Below are 26,060 nucleotides of genomic sequence, written 5' to 3' on the forward strand. Positions count from 1 at the left end.
GAGCTGGTTCCGGCTGCGCGCGCAGCGGTGGTGGTGGCGGCGGCGCGATCGGCCGGGGCTGTAACCGTCGTCCGTCCGGTAGCGGCTGGAGCGGCAGCGGCGGCCGGTCACGGGGCGAGGCGAGGCCACAGGGCAGTGGCGGCAGCGGGGACAGCGGCAGCAGCCGGAGACGCAGCGGCGGCCGTAGCAGCAGCAGCAGCAGCAAGACGGACTCGTGGACACGCGCCGCCGCCGCCGCCGGGCCGGGCCGGGTGTCGCGCGCCGAGGCTGGGGGGGAGTCGTCGCCGCCACCGCTACCGCCGCCGCCGCCGCCGCCGAGGTGACTGAGGAGAGAGGCGCCTCCTCGCTCCCGCCGCCGCCAGACTTCAATGCCCAGTCCCCAGCTCGCCAGCGTGAGTTGCGCGGCTCCCGGGCGGCCCCCCGCGCCGCCTCCCGGGGGCCTCGGGGCAGGGGAGGGCGGGAGGCGCCGCAGCCATTAGTGCAGGCCCGAGACACGTCCCCGGAAGAAGGGCCGGGCTGGGGCCGGGGGCGGGGGGAGCGCGGCCGGGAAGCGTGGAGAGCGAGGGTGGGTGAGGAGGGGGGGATCGCGCGTGTGGGAGGGGAGAGGAGCGAGTGCTGTGTGCAAGAATGTGGAGTGTGGGGCGGGGGGGGGAATGTGCGTGTGTGAAGGCGAGAGTGTGAGTTGGGGAACAGGGCTGTGTGCATGTGGGGAGAGCGTGGCGAGGGAGAAAGTGCAGATGGGGGAGTTGGGGGGCTGTGTGTGTGTGTGTGTGTGCGCGCGCGCGCTCGCTTGCAGAGGAGAGTGAGGGGAAGTGTGAGTAGGGGGCGGTAGGGGGTACAGTGTCAGGAGGGTGGGAGGTGAGTGTAGGGGAGAGGGAGCGGGGAGCATGTGGGAACGAGTGAGTGGGGGGAGAATGCTTGTGCGTGGGAGAGTGGGGTAAATGGGGAGCGTGAGTAAGTGGGGGAGGGAGAGTTTGCGTGCTAGGGGTAGAGTGATGGGCGGGAGAACGTGAGAGCAGAGTGAGACAGAGCTCGGGGAGAAGGTGAAGGGCAGGCGGATGAGGGAGCGTGGAAGTGTCTGCCTGCGATTGTCCAGTCTGTGAGCAGGCATCCTTGGGGGCCATCCTTGATCGTTTTCTAGGGCCGTAGCGAGCCTGGGTGTCCTGGGTTAGGGAGTTCTTTCCAGGAGCATCTTGTGCTTGGGTCCTTGGGTTCAAGTATGAGCAAAGGGTACAGAAGTCTATGCCAGTGGCAATATCATTTTCTGGCCCTGTGCCTCCTCCTCCCCCCCCCCCAATATTTCAGAACATGGACATCAATTTCCAAATTTGTCGAGCACATGATTGGTTGGCATCCCACCCTAGTCTGGGTTCTGAAAGCTAGCTAAAACAAGTTTGTGTATTGCCTGGGATCCTAGACTCTTGCCTTTTGAGTGTTCAGATAGACTGTTGTAAAGTACTGCTAGTTTTTCAGGTGAGAGGTGTTTTATTGTTAGGTAAATATATAAGAAATGTGTTTTAGGTTTTACCTCCTTGCTACCCTTCTGGAGAGAAGCTTTTAAGAAATAATAGTAATAATTGTGTAGCATGTTGATGATGAAGCTCAATCATAGCATAGTTTATTATTTTCTAGAATTTTTCAAGAAATGTGTAAAATAGCAGTTGTAGCATCATTGTATGCATTCAGCAAATGCTTTTCTGTGTGGAGTCACCAAGTTGTAGCTACTGCTGGATTAAATGTGGTAGTTACTGGCTCCATTGCTCTGTGTTACAGAGTCTTTCAGACAGGAAGTCAGTGAAGTTATGCCTTAGTCCACATGCAAAAGGAAATTAAGGCTTCATCATCACTTGCCAGCGTAATCATTGTGTTGGTGAAGATGGTGAAAAGTTGCTTGCTGGTATTCATTTTAAAAGTAGTCTCATGTTGTATGGTGAATGGACTAATCATTGCCATGGACTTTTCCAGATTCTTGTGTTGTAGAAGGAAGTAGGGGTTCTTGATGAAGAGTGCCTTGATACGGATTTTATACTGAAATGATGAAAAGTCTCTTAGAAGTTGGAAGTGTAGTGTGGTCCTTTTGGTATTCAATGTGATAGAACTACAAGCAAAAGCATTTGTATATAATTAGAAGTCAGAAATTATAAATTTCTTACTGTGTCCTTTTCTTGATCATTAGCATGCTCTCTACTTTGAGAAACAGTGAGTAGTATTGTTATCATTTGGTGGGTGACTGGATTAATTAGTATTAAGTGCCTACTGTGTACCAGGTGCTTTTTATACTCTTGTTCAGTTCTCACAGCTACTATTAAAAGGTGGTAGGTGTTCTCATTTGCATTCATTTGACACATATGGTTTCTATTTGCCAGACTTTAGGGATACAGTGATGAGCCCTCATTGACTTCAGTGATGAAATGAGACAGTATGGAGACTCAAAGAGGTTAATTAACTTGTCCCAGGTCAGAACTTATAATAAGAATGGGAGCTAGATTAAAAACCCAGGTCAGTCTGACTCCATAGTCTTTGATTTTTTCCACTATACCATTAACTTCCCTCACGCTAGGTTGTCTCTCTTTGAAGTTTCTCATCCACACAGTGACCTAGCAGCTTGTGCAGGTAAGAGGTGTTGAGGTTAATGCAAAAGACTGAAGGCTGGAGGCGAGTAGATCTTTAAGGAGATGCTGACTTGAGGCTCTTTGGGGCCTAAGTTAGGATAGGCTTTTATGTGGGTGGAGATTCTGCCTTGGAACTCACTTGGGGCCTTAGGGTGTGTGCTTTGAGACAGAGTTTTTATGAGGCACCTGGGATATGTCTGGGAGAGAAAAGTCTGATTAAAGAAACCCAATAGACTGTTGTGTTTTTTATTTTGGGGGAAAGAAGAAGAGTGTATTAATTGGGTCTAAGAGTCACAGAAGCTGTCTTTTGTAAAAATCTCTCTTTAGCTTTGTGATATATTTACTACAGGAGACTGTGAGATTGTGAAGAAAATATATATGAAAATACTTCATTATTTATAAATTGGACTACAGATTCAAAGTGTTATTATCGCTAAGACTTTACTACTGAGGTAACAGTTTGTTATATTTAGTAGCTGGAAAAGGCTGCTAGCATTTTAGACCACCTTACAAATGAAAAATTGTTTAGAACTGCTGAACCGGGTATATTCTGACTCAGAATAGCAAAAGTCAAACCACTCCCTCTATGAGTCAGGCAAGTAATATTTAATTTGAGCGAACCAAATTTATAGACAGAAACCATTTACAACATCATTGAACTTTGGTGGCACTAGGGAAGAGTAAATGTTTGAATGCTTTTGCACATACTTTTTAAAAAATCTGAAAGCTCCATATTTATGTTTTACTTGAAAAGACCCTGTATGAACAAGGAAAAACATTTATTTTTATTTACTTTGTCTTTAAAGACAGTATTTCTGTATGAAGTAGTTACAGAACATTTTATAGTTTTGAGACACAAAGTTGAAATTTAATGGAGATTTATTTTCGAGGGTTTGACTGTACTTTTGTTGTTGTCGGAATATGGGATTGGTAACCAGTGAGGCCTCTGGAAAAAGCATTTACAAACAAGATGCAGAGGAGCAATACATACATTTTTAGCTGTTGCTCTTGAGTGAAACTTCAGAGGGAAGCCCAAGTTAGGTTGATTTCTTCAAGTGCTGTCGCAACAGCTCTGCTACTTAGAGAAGTTAGTGATCTTTAAAAATTTAAAGCAACTGGAAATCAGGACCCGTAGTTCTAACATACCAGGCTTAGTTATGTTTATTGAATTAGGGTGGTGGCTTGAGATTTTGAGGTCTTGGAATGCTTGTGAAGTCCAGCATGCTTTAGGTTTCAACATAATCGTCTCAAGAATCTTCTTTGTGCTGAATCACAAATCATATCATTTTAAATTCATAATAGCCCTGGGAGTAAGTAATGGCATCCTTCCAATTTTGTAGATGAGAAAATTGGTTTAGAGATCAATTGTTGAATCCTAGTTAAAGAGTATCAGTAAATAGATGGCAGTGGATGAAAAAAAATTTTTCCCCTTGGGGCTTAAAGTACTTAAGTCTCTTTCTAACTCTCCCCCCACCCTCCTCAGTTAACTCCAGTCATTTACATGAGTTGTGTAGGAACTAGTAGAAGTTAAGGAAATTACCTTTTTCTTCGCTTGAAATTTAGTATTTTTTTTTTTTTTTAAGGATACTTCAGTTACTTTTTTTGCTCTTTGGGGCATGTTGTTGCTTTGAGATTTTTCTCAAGATACCAGTTGGATTATGTAGAAACTAATGATTATTCTCTAAGTTTATAAAGCAAGAGTCCTTGATGTTACAATTCATGTAATTTTGTATCTTGGGTTTGTTAAATAAACAGATGCCACCAACTAAAATTACTTGGGAAATGGTGATTTGAATCTGTTACTTTGGAATATTATCCATTTTCAGTTTCAGAACTAGTGTATAGGTAGCGGTGTCTGGTTGCTTTCTCTGGTTAGCCTTCATTTTATTGACTGAAGCACATTCTCTGGCTCCTTTGACTTGGACTTGAAGCCTTACAGGATTGCTTGATACAAGGCTCAAGTGGATATTGTATCAGAAATCTCTCCCTCTTCGGAGTTCTAGAGATTGAGGCTAAACCGGAAACTCTCTACTTAGACGCCTTCACGGGAGAAACTGCGCAGCGCTGCAGGCTCTGTCCACTGTTAGTAGCTCCCCTGCGGAGCTCCTAGAGCCTGTATGAGGGTCTAACCTATCTCCTGCACATGTTGAGGCGGTTTTTCCTGCCCTGTTTGTTCAGTCAGTGTAGATTTACAGTGCATAAACTCTTTGCCAAAAAAATGGCTGAGGGGTTGACAGATTATAGCAACAGCTTTATGTGACTTGAATACAAATGTTTGCTTGCCTGCGCTGATTTTTTTGCCCGTAGATTCTGTAACACAGCATCCATTCCATTTTAAGTGGCATAGAAACTAAAATTCATCATTTAAATATAAATTTACATTACACAACATTCCTTTTTAAACTGTAGAGAATTTTAAGATTAAGCTTTTATGTGACCCTTTCCTTGCTAGTTGAGCCTGTTTTGAGAGAATATTTTTGCCATTAGAACAGTCTTTACCTTTTAGAAAATTGGTGTATTTAATTTTCTTCATAGTATTTCTGGGTTGAAATTTCATTCTTCTCAGAAAATGTTAATTCTTTTGGCATAAAATGCACACATGATATATTTGCTTTAGCAGATCAGATAAATTACTTCATATTTTTATTTCTGCAGTGGTCAAAAATGTTGGCTCTTGACTAATGTATTGTTTGACAAGAATTCAAATTCACAATCCAGTCTGCTTTCTTCTAGTTGTCTTTAAGTTTTGAGATTTGAGCATAACTCCTTTTTTGGAGTCTTTCACTGAAAACATTCACCATGTTGTACCACCAGAGTCTTTGTAGATTGGATTTACAGACACATATTGATATTTACTGTTTTTAACAGTAAAACAAATTGGTGAGTTTCCTTCTTTCCATTATCAGTGAAAGCCTATCATGAGGGAACAGAGTGACTGGTTGGTTAGTGCAGAAGGATATGAGTCATCAGTAGGATTTGTCAGCAAATTGAGACGGATATGATGGAGAAACAATAGATTTTAGTGGCATTCTTCATTCCACACATGTGGTTACAAACAGGTTTCCTCTTGGTAATTGGTTTAAATCATTCAAATCATTTAGATCTTTCTGGATGAAGAGCACATCAAATTTAAGCCATAGCCTTAACTCTGAACTGTTTTTCTAGTGAGATGAGATAGTCATTTAGAGATCATCAACAAGTAGAATTTAGTTAAATTTGTATCTGTTTACTAGGAAAAGAATTCAACTGTCAGGTAGATTTTGGTAAGCTGAGAGGCTATTTTTGTGAAGCTTGCTGATAATTATGGAGCTGCTTATTGGTGGAGCTGCCACCAATATGGCAATGTTTGTTTTCTCTCAGTGAGCAAAGAGTTACTGCTACTCTACTTTTAAAATCCCTAAGAGCTTTTATTGCGTTTGAATTGGTGTGAAATTCTCAGCATGGTCAAGGCCTCCTGAGAGTTATTTAACCCCAAGACTTAGTTCCTTTCTCAAGTTGTGCTACCATGGCCTGTCACTATTTCTGTCAGTCTTGTCATAAAAGTTTTATCTTTCCTCATAAGTCTTAATCCCACTCCATTCTACCCATGCTTATTTTGTGTCTTCAAAGTATGTAGCATTGATAATGAAATTGTAATACCCACCATCAAATATTTTTCACCCACCTGTATTCTTTTAGGATCCTGATTAATATGGTATGCACACACAGCCCCACAACTGCTTTTGTTGTAAGATTAGATGACCGCGTTTTAGTATCATTCAGAACTGGTGCATTGTCTCTCACTTAAGTAAGCATTTGGAGGAAGAGGACATGAAAGATGAAATCTTGCATTCTTTTAGTGAGAAGAGAGGGAAGGTGAATGCATGTTGACCTAAGCTGGTGAGCAAAGAATAATAACTCCTTGGCATTACAGAGATATTTCGCCCTTTTTACTTCACATTTACATGTAATGTGAAACAGCTGCCTTCACTGTATGGTTTCTGAAGATTTTTGAACGTTGCATTTTATGAAAAGAAACATCAAGTCATTATTGGGTAATTAGTGGATAGACAGTATGTTTTAAAAGGCCACCAGCAGATCCAAATTGAATGATTTGGGTTCCTGTCTGTTTATCTTGTACTATACTCAAGTGTATAGAGAGATGGCTGAGAAGTATAATGTGATTTATAAGAAGCAAGTTTAGGAGAGGAAGTGAAGTGTAACTTACTTAGGGGAAACTTGGACCAAAATGCCCTAACAGCAGAAAAATTTCTGGGGCTCAAACAAAACTTACGCTGACAAGATGTAATTTGGAATGTTTTTATTCTGTATCCTGTACATAGAGAGTTTCCTTCCCCCCTTCCGGTGGTGGATACTTGAAGAGGACCTTTAAGTATGCTCAATAGGTTAGACAGAATGGGGAAATGAAAGAGTTAAGCTGACCCATAAACTGCTAAGCTCTGAAACATACATTTTAAGTAATGCTAACAATAGCCTGGAAGTTTTTGCTTTGCATGCTGCTCCTGTGCTGTAGGTTATTTTGAAAGGTGATTCAAATAACCTTTTCCCAAGTATCTGTTTTGCAACCTCAGGGAACTTGCAGCTGTTATAGTCGTTCTGACTCTCCTGATATAGCTCAGAAAACATTTCAGAGTGGTGTTGACAGGGTGAATTCAGGTGCCCTTTTGGATTTTTACTTCTGAGTTTGCTTTATTACAATTGAAGTTCAGACTCTCAAATACATTCCTTTATTAACGAAATAATTCAGTGGTTCTTGGGTTAATGTATGTATAGTGATAAACTAAAGTAAAATGATTAAGACTTATATTGTTCTCCAGGAAAATTGAGGGTAAAGAAATAGAGATGGAAGGAAAGAAGAAAACAAATATTAATATTTAATTTTATGGGAATGCAGCTGAATTTGAAATAGTTCCCTATTCCATATAGGAGGGTACTACAGTTTTTTAGAAAAAGAAGGTGCTTAAATTTTGTAATAAAGAGGCTTGGGAGTCTTGTACATAAACTGAAGCCTTTAAACATAAAGCCCATGGAGAGTATAGTCATGATACCTTTGCCTGGAAATGGAAGAGAATGAATAGAATCAATTTAATAGAGCTATTTAACTTAGTCTTTAAAAGAGTCACTGAAAAAAAAAAGCTCATGTCCAATACTAGAATGATGTTTTAGGATGTTAATGTTTTTGCTGGTATTCAAATAATTTTTTAGAAAAAGTGAAAATTGGCCATGGTGCTGTTATCTCCATTTAAATTTTATTTCTGAAAGGAAAAATATTTAACGTATTTGGGCAGAGATTCAGCTAGGGAATTGCTAATCTTTAGAGGAACAATGAAGTCCAAAGTTGAAAAGTAAATATTTTCAAGTGTGGCATGAAAATAATGCATTTTTTGTATTACAGTTATTTGTAGAGGTAGGAATTACCAGAAAAGGACAACTGCTTCTAATCACCAGAGAACATACAAATTTAAAAACCACTCCCTTTTCATTTGAGTGGAAACAGAGCCCACAGGACTCAAGAAAAGAACTGGTGCTGTCCTCAGAAGTGGGTGTGATTGTTGGTTAATTGCTTTCCTTTCCTTTCTGAGTGGCAGGCCATGTATGTCCTGCTGGTTCTGAAATGTTAAGATATTTTCCCACCAACAAGGTCATAATTTCTTTTTATATAACTGATTATTGATTTGTGTACTGGAACTTGATTCTCAAGTTCCCTCCTTAAATGAGGAAGTACGGAAGTGGGAATAACCAAGGGAGTGACTGCAAAACTTTTTTTTTTTATCAGTAAGAAGCATGTTGCTATTTTTAGCTTGTTGACAGATCTTTTGGATCCTAATTTGTATAGACTTTAATGATACCTCTTTATCAATTCCCCAGGACTGTAGTCAGTAGGGGAAGAGAACTAACATTACTTTGAATCGCCTAAAGTTTAGGTTGCCAAATGGCATCTGCTTTTAGTTGGATAAATGCAACAATAGAGGGATGAACAAATATAAGTAGTACAGAGAGTAGAACTTTGTTTCTACAGGGCTCTGATGAGTTGAGTAGGTCATGAAAGATGAGCAGAAATTTCCAATTTGAGACCAGTTACCCAGAAGAGGTTTTTTTTTTTTTCCTACTTGACTTTTAGTTGGTACAGTATATTAGTTTCAGGTGTATAATGTAGTGATTAGACATTTAAATACGTTATGAAATGATCACCTCTGTAAGTCTAGTAACCATCTGTCACCATAAAAAGTTATTATAGTATTATTGACTATATTCTTTATGCTGTATATTATATCCCTATGACTGACTTAATTTATAACTGGAAGTTTGTGCCTCTAAATCCCCTTCACCTACTTCTCTCAGGCCCCTGCCCAGAAAATGAGAGTTTAATTAGCAGAGTTGAGTCTTCTTTAGTTTACAAGTCTTAAGATACTTTTTATATCGAATGGTCAAAATGCAGTAGATTCAGTAGCTCTTTACAGAGGCATTTCTCTGCTTTTCTTCCTTGATGGTTTTGAAGATTTTATGGTCTGTTGTCTGAATAGTCAGCTATCTGAGAGTTCTTACGTTATTCAGGGCCTTGACTTTTTCCCCAAGATCCCATGTCTAATCTGTGGACAAGTCTTTTGGAGTTCTACCTTAAGGTATATCTTGAAACTGATTCATATTCTCTATCCTGCTGCTGGCCCAGGCTACCATTATCTAGCTCCTGGCTTGTAGCATCAAGTTCCTACCAGATCTCACTGCTTTTCACCCTTACTGCTCTTATATTCTGCCTCCAGGTAGCGTCTAGAATAATCCTTTTAAATATAAGTTGTCACTCTTGCTTGAAACCTTTTATTTTTCTCTGAATAAAAGTCAGATACTTTTGCTGGCCTACAAGGCCCTCTTTTTATTTCTCTGACCCTCTTCATTCTCCTGCCTTGCCTGTTGCAGTAGCACCAGTCCCCTAGCTGTTCCTCGAACACTCCAAGCATGGCTCCACCTCATGACCTTTGCAAGAGCTAATCCCTCTGCCTAGAGTGCTCCCTCAAATGTCTTTTTGGCTCACAGGTCTAGGATAAAATGGCGCTTTTTTCATTGAGGCAAACGCTAGTCTTATTTAAAAGTGGAATCCCTTTCCCTTCTGACATTGCAGGCTCACTTGCTTTGCATTTTTCTCCATAGCAAAGGAATGTTTTTCTTTTTCTGCCTACTAAAATATAAGGTCCATCTTGACAGGAATTTTTGTTTTGCTTACTGCTCTTGCTGTACCTATAAGAATATATGATACACATTGTGTCCAATAAATACTTGAATTTATGAATTCTTAACTAGCTACATTGCAGGGAAAATGTCTGATCTTTGATGAGAATGAATTACTTTTGACAGATTATTCATACTTATTTTAAGGCCAGTGCAGATGTCTTCAATGAAGTGAAATGAATTTGTTTTAGGAAAAAATTGTTGCAGGGTTTTAGTCTTATATGGGGCTTCCCTGGTTGCTCAGACAGTAGAGAACCTGCCTACAATGCAGGAGACCTGGGTTTGATCCCTAGGTTGGAAAGATCTCCTGGAGAAGGGAATGCTACCTCCTCCAGTGCTCTTCCCTGGAGAAGTATATACCATAAAACTTACCTGGAGTCTCATACACTGTATTATGCTTTCATGTTGTCGCTGTAGAAACAAGCTGACTCAAATTTGCATGACTTCCTGTAGAATTTCTGGTAGGAAAAGTAAACAGTAAATGTGTACTTGTTCTTTAGACCTTTGTTTTTAGATTTTCTAAGATCTAGAGTTCTGTATTGTATATTTACTTAATAACATGCAGTTTTAATTTGGTGAACACTGGCATAACCTATCAAATGGTTATTGTATCATTTACTTTAATTTAAAAATAGAGGTGATTTCTCAGTGGGAAGCTTGGTGTGAGTGGTTTGACAGGATTTTTATTTTTTTTTTTTATGTTTAACAATTTAAATTTTTTGGTATTGAAGTTGGCATCAATAAGGTATTTTTCTTTTAAAAATTTTTTTACTTTGCAATACTGTATTGGTTTTGCCATACAGCGACAGGATTTTTAAAAGGTAAATGCCCAGTAAATTTGTTGGTTTTTCTTTTTCTTTTTTTTAAAATTGGTTGGTTTTTCACTGAATCATGTCCGACTCTTCTGTGACCCGATGGACTGTAGCCTTCCAGGCTTCTCTGTCCATGGGATTTTCCAGGCGAGAATACTATTGTGGGTTGCCGTTTTCTTCTCCAGGGGATCTTCCTGACCCAGGGATTCAACCTGCGTCTCCTGCATTGGCAGGTGGGTTCTTTACCACTGAGCCACCAGGGAGGCCCCTCAGTAAGTTTGGGTTACGTTAAACGGGGCTGATTTTGTAAAGTTTCTCATGCTCTTGAATTCTATATATTTGAACTTAGAATTAACAGTTGCCAAAGCAGGATCTGAATTTTACTCAATAATATCTTTGACAAAGAAGAAAGTTGTCTTTCTGGAAATGTGTGGGTACAGACTTGTTGGAGACAAAGGGACTAGCCCCCTTTTGAGGCTCTTTGTAATCCAAGCAGTTAAGGATGCAGTGGAATTGTAAATCATTGTAGAGTTCCTTATCACCCTAGAATTAAAAATTAATTTAATCACTGGACTTCCCTGGTGGTCCAGTGGTTAAGATTCTGAGCTTTGAATGCCAGGGGTGCAGGTTTGATCCCTGATTCACATGCCCCACATGGTGCAGCTAACAAAAGAAAAGAAAAAAGATAAAATATTAAAATTTCAAAATTAAGGTAAAAACCCAAAACTGTTCAGAAGGCATATATTGTAAATCATGCTCCTTCAGCTTCAGTTGACCCCACCCTGAGGTAGTCACTGTTAGCCTCCTCTCTTTGTTACTTTCCAGATAGTCTGTAGGAATGAAAACACATTCAGTACTCAGAAATATTTCTTTATATACTGTTCATATTGTAAGCACCTTACTTTTTTCACTTGTTACTGTCTCTTCGCCCTCTTTCCATATCAGTTTATGTTAATGTTTTGTTTTTTTTTAACCTCTCTGTGGTTTTTTATTTTAACATTGTGCCATGATTAGATGACAACTAGTATTATTTCATGCATTTTGGCTTTTGAGTCTCATCTGGGTAAATGTTAGCGGTAGAGTCGGGCATGACTGAGCGACTTCACTTTCGCTTTTCACTTTCATGCATTGGAGAAGGAAATGGCAACCCACTCCAGTGTTCTTGCCTGGAGAACCCCAGACAGTGAGTGGGCCCCCATCTGTGGGGTCGCACAGAGTCGGACACGACTGAAGCGACTTAGCAGCAGCAGCAGCAGAGTATTGACACTGGGTATTTAAACTTGTGACATACGCTCTTCAGAGTTTTAAGTGGTCTCTGTTGTGTTACTGATTTAGTCTTACTGGCCGTGTACGATTCTAGCTTGGTAGGCCTCTGCTTACTTGCTCTTTTAGCCCCCTCTTTCTACATTGTTCTCTCTCTTTTCCCCTTCTCTCCCTGTATAATTTAAATGGGTTTCTCTGTCACAGACCATCCTTTCTAGTTCTTCAGTGAAGTTACATTCTTTTGTTCAAAATGGAAATACCAGCTGGGAAATGGAAATATCCCAAATTCAACATTTTAAAAGTTAGAGTTGATAAAAGATAAAGGGTGGAGGGACTATTTGAATGTGTATTTGAATTTGTTCACTGTCAAGTAAACAAGCCTCTTCCATCATTTGGTAAATTAAAACAAAAAATCAATTTTTACTTAAGTAGGTAGAGCAGAATCAATGTTAGAAAACTTGAGAAAGTTTTCCAGTAAAGTCTGCAGGTGCTGAGTTTATGCTAAAATTTACAGCTTTGTAACCTCTGAGTACTTTCCAGCTGTGGTGGGTTGTTTATGATTTTTTTTTGTTTTAAACAGACTGTTTGCATTCTTATGGATGTCACAGAAACTAACATTAGTTTATCTGAATTGACAGGTGCAAGAACTTTTAACAGTTAATGTGTAGTTGAACTTGTGGGGGAGGGGAAGCAACAGAAACTTGGCTTTTATCATGTATCTGTTAACTTCGATAGACCATACAGTTTGATTCGGCAGAAATTCCTTTGCTGGGGATCTCAGTATGATATTGAGAATTGAAATCTGGAAATTCCCTGGTGGACCAGTGGTTAGGACTCAGTGCTTTCACTGCTACATCTGGGTCTGATTCCTGGTTAGGTTACTGAGACTAAACTTGTGCGGCCAAAAAAGAAAAAAAGAATTGAACTAATAATAAATTATCCTTATCCCTGGAAGTGGTCCTTTCAAAATGAGCTTGGAGGAATAAGATGGGATAAAGGTGATTCTGTTTGCTGAGCGGACAAACACTGTGACTTGGCAGAAAGCTTTATGCTAGAGCTGTGACCTTCTAAGCCTGGCCATCACTATAATGCTGGTCTTTCAGTGCCTTTCTCAGCTGACACACACGTTCGCTCTGATAACATTAAACGAAGGGATTGGGATTCGAACAGGTTAGAATTTCCCTGTGTTTTGTTCTGAGCTGCACACAAACCATTGTTCTTTGAGTAGTTATTTTAATAATCTTTTCTCCCCTTATTAAAAGGTCAAAGAATTGCAAATGAACATCCAAGTAAATATTTGAAGAACAGTTACATTGCCATGAATAAGACTATGACTTAAAAAATAAGTGGGTACCATCATTAGTCAAAATTGAAGGAAAAATAAGACTTGGCTTCTTGTCCTTGATCTGCTGCTAATTAACAGTATGGTCTTACTTAAATCTTTTTTTAGTCTCTCTGAATCCCAAACACCATCTTTTTTCTTGCTGTTTTTTTAAAGGTCAGTGTATTTGATCTCTTAAGTTTTGCTAGCTTTAAAATTCCTTGACTGTGCAAGGAATCCTCTGTGAAATGTATAATCTAAAGTGGCTGTGTTTTAGGGTTACAGATAGAATTATGAATGAGAGTGATGGTGTGTATTATGTTTTTCTTAGTTTGAAGGTAGAAGTTTTGTTTTCACAAGTAGTGGATAACTCAGTTTGCTGGGGTATTGAGGTTTTTAAGATTCCTTTTTGAGTATCTTATAGATCTTTCATATTTTAGGAATATTTTAGTTTTATGCTTTTGTCTATGGTAATATGATCAGAAGTATGTAATTTACAAAATAAAATGTTATAGAATATTATAAAAAGGAGTCTTGAAGATAGAAGGTTAGGCTTGAAAGTTTGAGGCTTAGGTTCATTCTTATCTGTTTAAGTTTCTCCCTTCAAGTGCCTCTGTAATCATCTTTCATCTGGTCACAGTGATATTTATTAGAGTTCTAAGTAAGCATTTATTGGTGGCTTAGGGAAGAGACAGGTAAAAGAACTTAGACCTTGTTCCTGTTTCCAGAGGAATTTATGATTATGTTGATACACTGACTGAGCCAGCTATACAGATTACTGTTGTTTTGAAAATTCTGCCACTTCTCTTCTTGCCTTGTTTTTAGTAGGAATTAATATTTGGACAGAAGACTGCTGTGTGAATCAACCTTTAGTTGCCTTTGTACTCTTGAGGCAGTGATATGTGAAATAGTAAACAGCTAAATAGAACTAGAAATGAGAAAACAGGAGTTGTATATTGGTTGAGTCAGCTGGCGTTGTGGTACCTTTGAAAAAATATAGGACTTAACAGAAGACTTGAGTTTGGATTTGGGCTCAACTAATTCATTCACCTTAGGCAAGTCAATTCACCTTTCTGAACCTCCTATGTCATTCTTCATAGGTAGTTAAAAACTACTCAGAGTTGTGAGGAAAAGAAGATAATTTCTTGAAAGTACTTTTTGAACTGATATCATACGGGGGCCAGTGCATACATTTTGTGTAGAAAGAATTAAATCCTCATATGGAATTTTGGTAAATATCCTTCATCCATTTACAGATATAGTTTTAATCAGAAATCATTAACATTACAGCAGAAAAACAAGATCATTGTGAACTTTTCAATGGAAGAGGTTTAATGAAAGAGAAGTTTCAAGTATCTTTTAATTATTTAGAAAATGATTTTTTAAAAACTCAATCATAATCATTTTAAAATGACTTGAGTTAGAAATCTTATTAGTACAGAACTTTATTGAGCCTCATTTTGTAAAAATAAAAGCAAACTTTTTTGTGTATGTGTGTACCACGTGGCAAGCATGATCCTAGTTCCCTGATTAGGATTGAACCTGTATCCCTTGCAGTGAAAGGGGAGTGAAAGTGTGGAGTCTTAATCACTGGACCACCAGGGAAGTCCTTGGGCATACTTAACTTTTGAATCTCTGATTTTTAAAAAAGTCTTGGTATATACACTTTTATCCTTTTATTGATAGATGGCATTAGTTTCGAAGCGGCACCATTTCAGATGTCTTGGGCTCATAAAAAATATATTCTTGACTTTGGGCATTGTGTTTACTATGCTGTCAACCTCCAGTTCATTTTACTTATGCTTTTCTCCTCCAGGTTTTTCGTTGGAATATACGTTGCACATTTATGGCGATTCTGAGCGTGAGGGCAGACTTCTGCCAGGCTCAGCACAGCGTTTCCGCTGACAAGTGAGCTTGGAGGTTCTATGTGCCATAATTAACATTGCCTTGAAGACTCTGGACACCGAGATTGGCCTCAGAAATAGTTGGCTTCTTCTTTTTTTTTTTTTTTTAATTGCAAGCATATTTCTTTTAATGACTCCAGTAAAATTAAGCATCAAGTAAACAAAAGTGGAAAGCGACCTATACTTTTAACTTGTCTCACTAGTGCCTAAATGTAGTAAAGGCTGCTTAAGTTTTGTATGTAGTTGGATTTTTTTTTGTAGTCTGAAGGTATCCATCAGCAGACATTGAGGCCCAAGTTGAATTTGGATTCAAGTGGATTCTAAATACTTCTGCTTATCTTGAAGAGAGAAGTTTCTGAAAGAATAAACAAGTTGAATAGAGAAAACACTGATTTAGGCATTTTAGTGGTCTTTTTAATGTTTTCTGCTGTGAAACATTTCAAGATTTATTGATTTTTTTTTTTTTCATTTTCCCCATCACACTCACACACGCACGCTCACACTTTTTATTTGCCATAATGAACCGTCCAGCCCCTGTGGAGATCTCCTATGAGAACATGCGTTTTCTGATAACCCACAACCCTACCAATGCTACCCTCAACAAGTTCACAGAGGTAAGATTGTAGCATGGTGTACCTTTTGGTATATAATCTACCTTTGATTCATAGGTAGAATCACGTTAAAAATTAACACCGTTGTAAAGAAATCTTTTACCACAAAGCCGTTTATTTCTGTGGTTGAAGTATGGATGGTCTTTGTTTGAGTTGAGCTGAATTAGTTAAAACAGATTTTTAAAAGTACATTTATGGAATTTGGGGATATCTTAGAGATATCTAGCACTGTGCTTTTTTACTGTATCCTTTCAACATTGTTAACAGTTCTTTTGTTACACATTCAATAATAAAGAAAATTAACATTTATTGAATACTTAGTATGTACCCAGCACTACAATAAGCAGTTCTATACATTGTATTCATTTACTCCTCACAATAACCCTATGAGGTATAGGTACCATTGTTTCCCTCTTATAGATGAGGAAACTGAGGTTCAGAGTGATTTAGTAATTTAGGGATGTGCCTGAATGCACCCAAGTATGTGGTGGAATTATCTCTGACACTAAAACCCATTTCTGCCTCAAATGTTCTGACCACTTTTGATGAAAAGCTACTCTCAAACAACTTAGGAATAGTAACCATCGTATACATGTGTCCAGAAATTTGGGGGAGGGAAAGGTATTAGAGGCAGTATTTTTATGTCAGATCCTGCATTTTTTTCTGTTGGTAGTAGTAGAGAAACTTTTTGTACTTTATTCAATAGACATTTGAATGTAAGCTTTTAAATCATTCTCAGATTGTTCAATCCCAGTGTGATTTCTGTTGATATATTTATAAAGCAGACTTGGAGAGCTAGATGAATGCCTAAGGATCCTAAATCTGACTCTGTCACTTCACAGATGGCAAAACTGAGTTCAGAAGAGGTCTTTTGACTTGCTGAAGGTCACAAGTATTTACCATAAAAAATTTGTACTGGAACCTTTCAATGAACAGCTACTGTAGAGTTCATTTTAATGGGATTTTATTTGTGTTTTGAAATTTTTTTAAATTCCTGACTCAGTATATAACACAACTTCCCTGAGTCTGTTTTATAAAGAGGCCTTTCTGTGAAAAATAAAGTCTTTTAGCAATTAAAATAACTTTTCTCTTTAGATAACCAGATGATTGACACTTGTAGGATATCACTGTTCCTGCTTATTTATATTTTAATTCTCTGAGCTGCTTAACCTTGTGTACACAGTGTCCAAGTTGATTCCAAGCCTGTATGCCCTCAGGTTGTTCAGTCACCTTTAAGCCTGGCTGAATTACATGATACTATTTTCAGCCTGTGGATTCCTTGATCATAGACTCCTGCAACTATAAAAAGATACTGGTGGCATTACTGTAGGGAAACTTTTACATTGTTTTTTGGCCACACTGTGCAACATGTGGGATCTTAGTTATCTGACCAGGGATCAAACCTGTGTCCCATCACTGAACCACCAGGGAAGGCCCTATAGGAAAACTTTTAAAGAAGCAAGAATTCTGGCTATAATTATTTCTGTGTTACTTGACTTTGTAATATAAACTGCTTTCTAAACTTAATTTCAAAATTACTGTTTCTTTAAATTACAAAAAGCACTTACTACATAAAAAATCAGAAGATACAAATAAGCAAAAGACAATTTAAAAATACTTAACTGTTAGTGCCTGCTATCTAGATGTTTTTCTTTGTATTTATGTGTATATATATAAATATACATATAGATAGGATCATACTGTCTATTTAAAACAAAATTTTCCCCAACCTCCTTAATATAGCTGTCATAGTATTCTGTATGAATGCGCTATACTTTCTTTAACCATTCGCCTGTTTTTGGACTATTAATATTTCTAGGTTTTACTGTCTCAAACAAGCTGTGCTGAACATGCTCGTACCTAAATCTTTGTGTATATCTTTAATTATTTCATTAGTGTAAATTTCCAGAAGCAGAATTTCTAGGCCAAAGTATGTTTTTAAAGTTTTTGTGTTATGCTACCAAATTGCCCTGTACAGAAATGAGTCTCATTGATGCTTCTGCTGTGAATGACAAGAATGTCCATTGTCTATGTTGTTATAAGAAGAATGATTTTGATCTTTGTTTAAGAATGAAGCCTCATTTCAATTTATATGCATATGTTTTAAAAACTTTAATTGCAGATTCTAAAAACAGATTTCTTTATATTTGTTTTCCTTTAAAGGAACTTAAGAAGTATGGAGTGACAACTTTGGTTCGAGTTTGTGATGCTACATATGATAAAGCACCAGTTGAAAAAGAAGGAATCCACGTTCTAGTGAGTGTGTAGTGTTTTAATTTTTCACTACAAACAAGTTGTACCTTTCAGACATAGATATTTTTAAAACTTGGTGCTCATAGTTTGTTTTTTAAACTTACAGGAGATACAACAATCAGCAATCTAGTAAAATTCCTTTGGGTTGACAGTTTTGTTCATTTGTGCCCTTAAAATCTACAGATGCAGAGTATTTTCAACAAATAAAAGGCAAAATTTAGCGTATACTTATTTTAAGAAAATGGGAAATTTCATTTTTCTCTAGGCAATTAACATGATATTTAGCTTTTATTTCTAGGCTGCTGGTTTGAATATGACTTTTCCATTAGACATTCTTAAATCACGTGGAAATATTCTGTCTCACTTTGCAAGTACAGATTGGTTACTTAATATTTTATATTGTAGGAGTCCAGTTTATATTGGACATAAGATAACTTGTAGGAGACAAAAAGATGGGAGAAAGGGAAAGGGAGAACCCATTTTGCTTTAGAGTAATTAACATACTCTATGATATTTTTTGGTAGGTTTCTAACAAGGCTTTTGTATGATTTGATTTCTTTCATAGTTCAGTTTGAATATAGTGATTGGAATTATTTTAAATTAAGTTTCTCCTTGCCCCCTAAAAACCCTATTCCATTAGTGGAAATAGGAACCTCAGATTAGGTGAACTTTTATGCTTTATTCTCTAAAAGTTGTCTATATTAGAGTAGTACGAATTTGATTGACCCTGTGGTCTTGGTGTCTTAGAGCTGTTTGACATGGTTGTGGGAAGGCATTGTAGTGCAAAGACAACTAGAGATTTTTGAAATGATTGGGTAGGAAGAAAGTATTAAGCAAAGTAATGGTACAAGGTTATGTTCCTATTTTTTATTGCATTGGTTACTAGTTGAGAAGGCAGCTGATGCGAAGAAAATGAATGTCCTGTTGGTAAGGCAGTTGTCTCATACCTGATCCATAAAGTTTCCTCACCTCCACTTTGGTGAAAACATAAAAACTAAAAAACCAAACATTATGGTTTTTTTAGAAAATGTATTTTAATAGTATGACATGGTAATAATACTTTGCTTGCATTCCTGTTTCCGAATGACTTTAAGGTCCTCTGGCTGGATCACTGGGAATAAGTATAAACATGGGTAAATGTAGCCCTATGTTTAAAAAAACAAAAACAGAATTTTAACTTCTGAAATTAAACCGAAAAGTTCTTTCCCTGTATTGTAAGTATGTTCTTTAGTGGGTAGATGAGAAATCAGTTTGTTTTGACAGTTGGCAGGGTGAGAAAATGAACTGCAGGGTAGCCGTAGTCTGTCTGAATCAGTAATGTTGGTAAACACCTTTATGAAATAGAAAGAACCAAAGAACTGGAAGTAGTTTGTAGAAGATAATGGTAGATCTGAGATTTCTTCCAAGCCTTTAAATCTAGGCTTTTGTTTTAAAGAGCTGTGATCAGGTAAAATTAAAGGTCTAACTAAAGCTTGAAATCAAAGGGACATTTAGAATTGAGCTTGGAATTTCTTTTTTTTTCCCTAGGCAGAAATTTTAATTTAAGTGTAATCACTAATTTACTTTTGCTAGGTGAGGATATCCAACATGAGACCTTTCAACACTTTGACCAGTGTTCTTGTAAATTAGAGGCTTATTATTTTTTAATTTAAATTTATTTATTTTAATTAGAGGCTTATTAGAAAAGACTGATGGTTTCAACCATGTCAGTTTGAAGTTCAGATGCTTCTAAATTACTACTTTAGTGATTTTTTGATAAAAACTGCTTGTATGAGTCAGTAAAGGCATGTTTCATATTACTGTTTGTTAACCAGATGCATTTCAGAGTTTTAGAGGAGGTAAGCTCTTAACTAAGATACTGGTTTTACTGGTATTTACAGTTAAACTCTAGCGACATTTATGATAGCAACACTGACAGCTCTTTAATTATGGGGTATAGTTGACAAACCAAACATAACGTGCTGTCGCGGCTAATGGGCTACATGAAGTGTGCTAGTGGTGCCAGTAGTAAGTGCAGACTCAACTTTGTGTTCTGTCGCTTTTTTCTTTTTCCTTCTCTAGTATCTTAAAGTGTCCTCATGCACTCTCATTAGAATAGTATTAAAAAAGTATTTCCAGTGTCTTTGCATTTCTGTCCTTGAAGCTAGATGGGAGAGAGGGTATGTAACACGTGAATCTCCTTTCTCTCCTTTCTTCAAAGGTGACTTATGTTTATTTCTCAGAACCTTGTGTTTTGGTAACAAGGAAGATAAACTCCTGCCTGTATTGTGAATGCACATGGGGTTGGTCTTAATTGAAAAACAACCGAAATCAGTGACTATTAAAGGAGAAAGGAATACTTGAGAAAATGGTCTTTTCTTCTCAGGATTGTATCATGTGGCACTGTGCTTATAAAATGGGATATGTATAATTTAGGCAGAGCTTTAAAAATATTTGCTGCTCGACTTTTACCAAATATGTATGTAAGCACAAAGATGGTAGTCCATTTCTGTTATGGGCTGCTGTTGGAAATGACTTATCAGAGAGTTTTGCTCTAAAGAAAAGATACTTGTAACTTAGAGCTACTGAGAGGGTAATCTTCAAAATTATTTATATTTGTAGAGACCAGTGAGATAACAGTTGGTATACTTCTTTGCCAGAGTGGACTTCTAAATCTTATTGACAGGTGTTGTGTCCTTTCTTACTTTGTGTCAGTTTTAATTTTAATTTTCTCTATTATGTCTGATTACTGCTCTATTCAGATAAGATGTTTGGAGAATGCTAGCCTCTTGTCAATATGATAAGAGTTATTTCCAAAGATAAAGTTTGATGCTTTTGTTGCTGGCTATGCTTCATTGAGAAGGCTGAGTTGTTTGGCATGCTTGAATTTTGATCTTGATCATTTTTCAGAAGTGATCAGAATTGTGTGATTAAGAATAGGTACATGTTAGTACAGTTAGTGCAGTTAGGCCTCTCTTGTGTACTGTGTAGCTGTTGTGCATTAGGATATTCATCCTAGAGAATGTATCAATTTAATTTCAAAGATCTTTTGCTCCTAGGATTGGCCTTTTGACGATGGAGCACCACCCCCTAATCAGATAGTAGATGATTGGCTAAACCTACTAAAAACCAAATTTCGTGAAGAACCAGGTTGCTGTGTTGCAGTGCATTGTGTTGCAGGATTGGGAAGGTAAGCTCTTCTCCTTTTGTCTGTGAATTCATTATCAAAACTTTCACTTTGGTAGAAATTTGTGTTTGTTACACTAAATATTGAATTGCCTGAAAGGAAATGAGAGTAAAAGCGGGTGTCATGATTTCTCAAAGTAACTTACATTTCATTGTTTGTCTGAGTCTGATACCATACTAGATTTAGTGGGTGCTGGTTCTAAAGTTGTTTTGAAACTGTTTTAATGTAATTCTCTTATCTTTGAGCCAAAAATACAGCTTTAATTCAATATGTTAGTTTTTTCTCCCCATTTCCAGTAATCAAAGGTTTAGGTCTTTTAAATTGACAACAAAGATAAAATATCTTTAGATTTGAAGAATTTGTACATGGTTCATTTTGGTTTGAGATGAATGGGAAATTAATAGATGAAGAGCAGATGGTTGAACCTTAAACTCTTCTAAGGAAATGTATGGAGAATGAAAATTGACTCTGTTTAAAAACTTTTCCCTTGAGCATTTCATGAAATGGTGTTGCAGCACTCATCAACAGTAGATTAAGTGTCAATTTATGATCTGCACTTCGACTCAAAACATTAGTGGAGGCTGCTGCTGCCTTGTGGTGGTGGTGACTCAGGCTCTTACCTCTGCTCAACCCTTCTGTTTGTTGTTTTCCTTCTTGCAGTTTAGTACAGTTTCTTCTTCAGTGTCAAGAAGTTTCAGTTCTTTTCCTGACTTGGGGCAATTTTTTAAACTAATAGCTGTCTTAGTTAGGTAGCCAGTCCAAAGTTAGTGCTCTGTAATGGACTTTTTAAAAACATCGTTTCGTTTGTTATATTAAAAATATATATATATATGCTGATATAGAAAGCAAATCCTAATTACCAGGTCTCTGACAGTCCCCTAGCTCATAGAAATTATTTTGTTGAGGAAATCTAGTACTGTTTTCATATTTGGTGAAGAAATGATAATAAATTGATTTGTAATGAAAATTCTGAGACACTCAGGGTAATACTTTACTATGATAATACTTAGAGATCAGTGGATTTTTGGTGATATAAAATGATGGGAAATTTAAGATACAATGTGGTGATATTTTAAAGAGTAAAGATCTCTAAATGTTTAGATTTTTGTGCTTTTTACTAAAACATAGATAATAACCTAGAATCTATAATTAAGATATTTTTACTATGTAGGAAAATATTGATATTTTAGTATATAGAAACAAGGAAAGCTCAAGCTTTAAATAATTTTGATAATATGTAACTATGGGTTTTAAAAAATCCTTTAATTCCAAAGACCTGTGGTTAATTTACAAATGAGTTTTTCTCTGCAGGGCACCTGTACTAGTTGCACTTGCTTTGATTGAATGTGGAATGAAGTACGAAGATGCAGTTCAGTTTATAAGACAGTGAGTATGAAGTTTTATTTTCAGAATACATGAAGCAAAATCATATAAGAGGGAGCAATTATAAAAAGTATCCAATTATAGTACAGAGTAATTTGCTGTCTTTGGCTTAGAATGTTGTTTGAAGATACCAAAAATAGCAAGTGATAAAAAGACTCACAGTAACACTCTGGCTCCCAGATTTAAATATTTTCTCATTTAGATGGCAAATTTGGACATTGCAGAATATGTCCAATATATGACTTGAATATCTAGAAATCTTTAAAACGAATAGCTAGGTAATGGAGTATCAGTGATCTAGTGCCTCTTTTAATAGATGTCCACAATGCCTTCCAGATGTAACTCTGTGACAAAGAGGAAAGGAAGAAACCACAGAGGGAGGAATCACCTAGGTCACTGAAGTGACCTGTTCAGTCACAGAATCAGGATGGTAGTGCCCAAACGGGGTCTTGACATCAGTCTGGAATAGCAGGCTGTTTTGTTGTTTCTTTGGCAATTATTGTCTTGCCCTTTCTCTTTTTAGCCTTTTCTTACCCCCCCCCCCCCAAAAAAAAGACACTTTGTGACAAAGGGCATGAAATATATGGTAGCAGCTCTTGGAAGGTAACATATTTCAAGGAATGTCATCTGTGTCTGCTGCTTTATATAAATATTTGCTCATTTATCCTAAATACTTGGTGCCAGTTCTAATATGAAGAATATATTAATTGGGAAGAATATAGTCAGATGTCTTTGGATAAACCATCCTGATATTTATTAACAATTAATAGACTCTAATTAGAGCAGAGAAAATTTGTCTATTTTTCATTTAGGAAGGCACAGAAATTTCATTGTTCAGTTCAGGCCTTTCGCGTAGGAAGTGATATATGGGAAATATGCTGGTTTTCAGCTGTGTAGAGTTAGAAAGGCCATAGGCCATAAATATGCATGTCAGGCAGCTCTTTTTTTACATGATAAAGTTTGCCATTCTTGTATTTTCAGAAAAAGAAGGGGAGCATTCAATTCCAAACAGCTGCTTTACCTGGAGAAATACCGACCTAAGATGCGATTACGCTTCAGAGATACCAATGGGCATTGCTGTGTTCAGTAAAAAGGAGTGTATACGAAGGCTGACTTGATTGTAGCATTTAGAGGGAACTCTTGGTACCTGGAAATGTGAATCTGGAATCTTAACTGTGTCATCAAAGTAGTGATGGATTCAGTACTCCTCAACCACTCTCCTAATGATTGGAAAAAAGCAAATACAAATCCCTCTATAACGTGAATAAAATGTTTAAGAAAAGAAAAAGAGAAAGAAAATAGGGATTAATTTAGTGAAGGATGATTTTGCTTTTAGTGTTGGAGTTTGAATTTCTGCCAGGATTGAATTTATTTCAAAATCTCCTGTCTTTTTTAACTTTCTCAAAATAGGTCTCTAAGGAAAACCAGCAGAACATGAGCCTCTGCAGAACCATCTGTTTGGGGAGCACACTCTTCCGTTATGCTTGGCACATAGATATCCCTGTTGTGGGATCTCTTTCTTTCTTGGGGGAGGGGGGGTGGGGGGAGATTGGTATATTTTTCCCTTCTTCTCACTTTCTCCTATCCCTGTTTTTTCCCCTGATACAAGTTGTAGGTGGAATAGGAGAAGCCCATGTTGCTGTAGATGTGTGTGCAGTCTGGCGGCCTTAAGCCCACCTGGGCACTTTTAGGAAAAAACAAACAAAAAACACCAAAAAAAAAAAAAAAAAAAGAGGCAGTGACATATATATTGTATGATCCAGGTGGTTCTTAGTCTTTACTGATGATGGGTATTCATGTTAGTTTCTTTTCTTGAAAACCCTATTCAGCATTAGGCAAAGTAGCCAGGAACTTTTTGTTTTCATAAATTTGTAGGGAAATGGCATTTTAAGAGGAGCCTCTCTTCTCAGAGAACTTAGCTGAGAGTCGAATTCATCTCTTTTCCAACCAATGAAGCTAAGTGGATATCCCAGAGATGTTTGTTTCGGAAGGGGAGTACTCCAGGCCATCACTAAAGATGTGTCCAGGCAGAGCCTTAGTACGCTTTCTACACCTTGTAGAACTGTGGGCTGTAGCATTACTCTGATTTTCTGTCTAATGTCAGAGAATGCTGGTAGTGTAAAGTTTTTTATTTTAGGACTTATTTGTACTCTGAATTTTCAGGAACAGTCAAAGGAGTAGCAGCAAAGACACAATATTTTAGACCTGAGAAATGCCTGTAATGGGTATTTTCCAAACTGCTCCCTATATGTACAGTTCAGTTTAACCACTGATTGCCTTGTTATTTTCTTACTAGGTTCTTTATGAGACTTAAAAAAAAATTTTTTTTTTGCTGGTTCAAAACCAACAATGCCTAGTGAGTATGTGTCCGCAGGCCATAACAGGGTAGAAGAGAGACATAGAGCAGCAAAGGGACTGTGGCTAGTGCAGTGGTGTAGTGTCATTTCTGCAGATTCTTTGCTGGGTTTAATGTACTGATCTAGAAAAGCTGTTTTTCTGCTCCTTTGCTGTTGTGACCAGGCTGCATTGACAGAGCAAGTTGGAAGATACCATCAGGGGCTCTTGCACTCTCCATCTGAATATTGCATAATGAATAGTGCTCTGCTTCTAAGGATTTGAATGGAGTCTTAGGGTCATCTTGTCCTGTTGGAATTTGCTATGCAGAGCCTTAAACTTCCCATTTTGTTAGGATCAGCTAGGCCAGTAGGAATGGACCAGGACCTTGTCTCACACTGATACCTCAGATGTTGGCTGGCTATATGAACTGCCTATTTCCTATGCCAAGCTGTTTTTGATTTTTAAATAAATGAAGATCTGTAGATTCTCTCATCCCCTGTCCCAAAAAACAAAGCAAAATAATGCTTTTTGAAATTGTCTCTAGGATTTTAAAGTGAAAAAATGATGGTACTATCCAAAGTTCTTTATTTCAGAATCTGACAGTGGATTCCTTTAACATAGGCTCAAGATCAAAACGGCATACCCTCTAAGCTCAGATAGACTGTTGACTCCAAGGGTTTTGATCAATACCATAACAAACCTTTTTCCTTTGACATACTCTGGTTTTTGTTGTTTGGAGGGAGAGAAGAAGGGAGGGGGAGAGGAAGGGGAAGAGAGAGAGTGAGTGACTGACTTGACTGAGTGAGTGTGTGTGTGTGTGTGTGTGTGTGAGCGAGCGAGCGAGCGAGCGAGTGTGCAGTATCCACCAGTAACAGTGCCTGCCTGAGTTAGGAAAATTACATTCCTGGTTCTGTATGAGGAGAAGGGTATGTAAAATAACATGAAACATTAGCCCTCGTATTGTTTTAAATTACAGAATAATGTTAATTGTTCTCAGAACTGGATTTTCTTCAAAATTAAAAAATTTTTTTTCTTTCGGATTTAATGAAGTATTGCTAGCTGAAGCCAGTTTGACATGGTGAGAGAGATGTCAGACTGATGAAAGGTGTGCAGCCTGATTTAAAACCAAACCCTGAGCCCTTTTAAAGAACAATAAAACATATTTTACATGCTC

General features: G+C 37.7%; 1 protein-coding gene across 5 annotated transcripts; it reads left to right on the forward strand.

Annotated features, from left to right (window-relative positions):
• PTP4A2 (protein tyrosine phosphatase 4A2) lies at positions 1-26,060 on the forward strand. Of its 5 annotated transcripts, XM_060410551.1 has the most exons (7): positions 1,401-10,657; positions 10,762-10,881; positions 15,049-15,750; positions 17,911-18,003; positions 21,039-21,169; positions 22,478-22,552; positions 23,531-26,060. In XM_060410551.1, exons 3-7 carry the CDS (start codon positions 15,655-15,657, stop codon positions 23,637-23,639), a joined length of 504 nt encoding a protein of 167 aa, XP_060266534.1. In that variant the 5' UTR covers positions 1,401-10,657; positions 10,762-10,881; positions 15,049-15,654; the 3' UTR covers positions 23,640-26,060. The 5 variants fall into 5 exon arrangements, with proteins under 5 accessions (XP_027821163.1, XP_060266534.1, XP_042100935.1 ...); XM_027965362.2 differs by lacking the exons at positions 1,401-10,657; positions 10,762-10,881 and adding an exon at positions 1-392; XM_042245001.2 differs by having other exon boundaries at positions 1,401-14,463.

Source organism: Ovis aries, chromosome 2 (assembly GCF_016772045.2).
Source record: "Ovis aries strain OAR_USU_Benz2616 breed Rambouillet chromosome 2, ARS-UI_Ramb_v3.0, whole genome shotgun sequence".
NCBI lineage: Eukaryota > Metazoa > Chordata > Mammalia > Artiodactyla > Bovidae > Ovis > Ovis aries.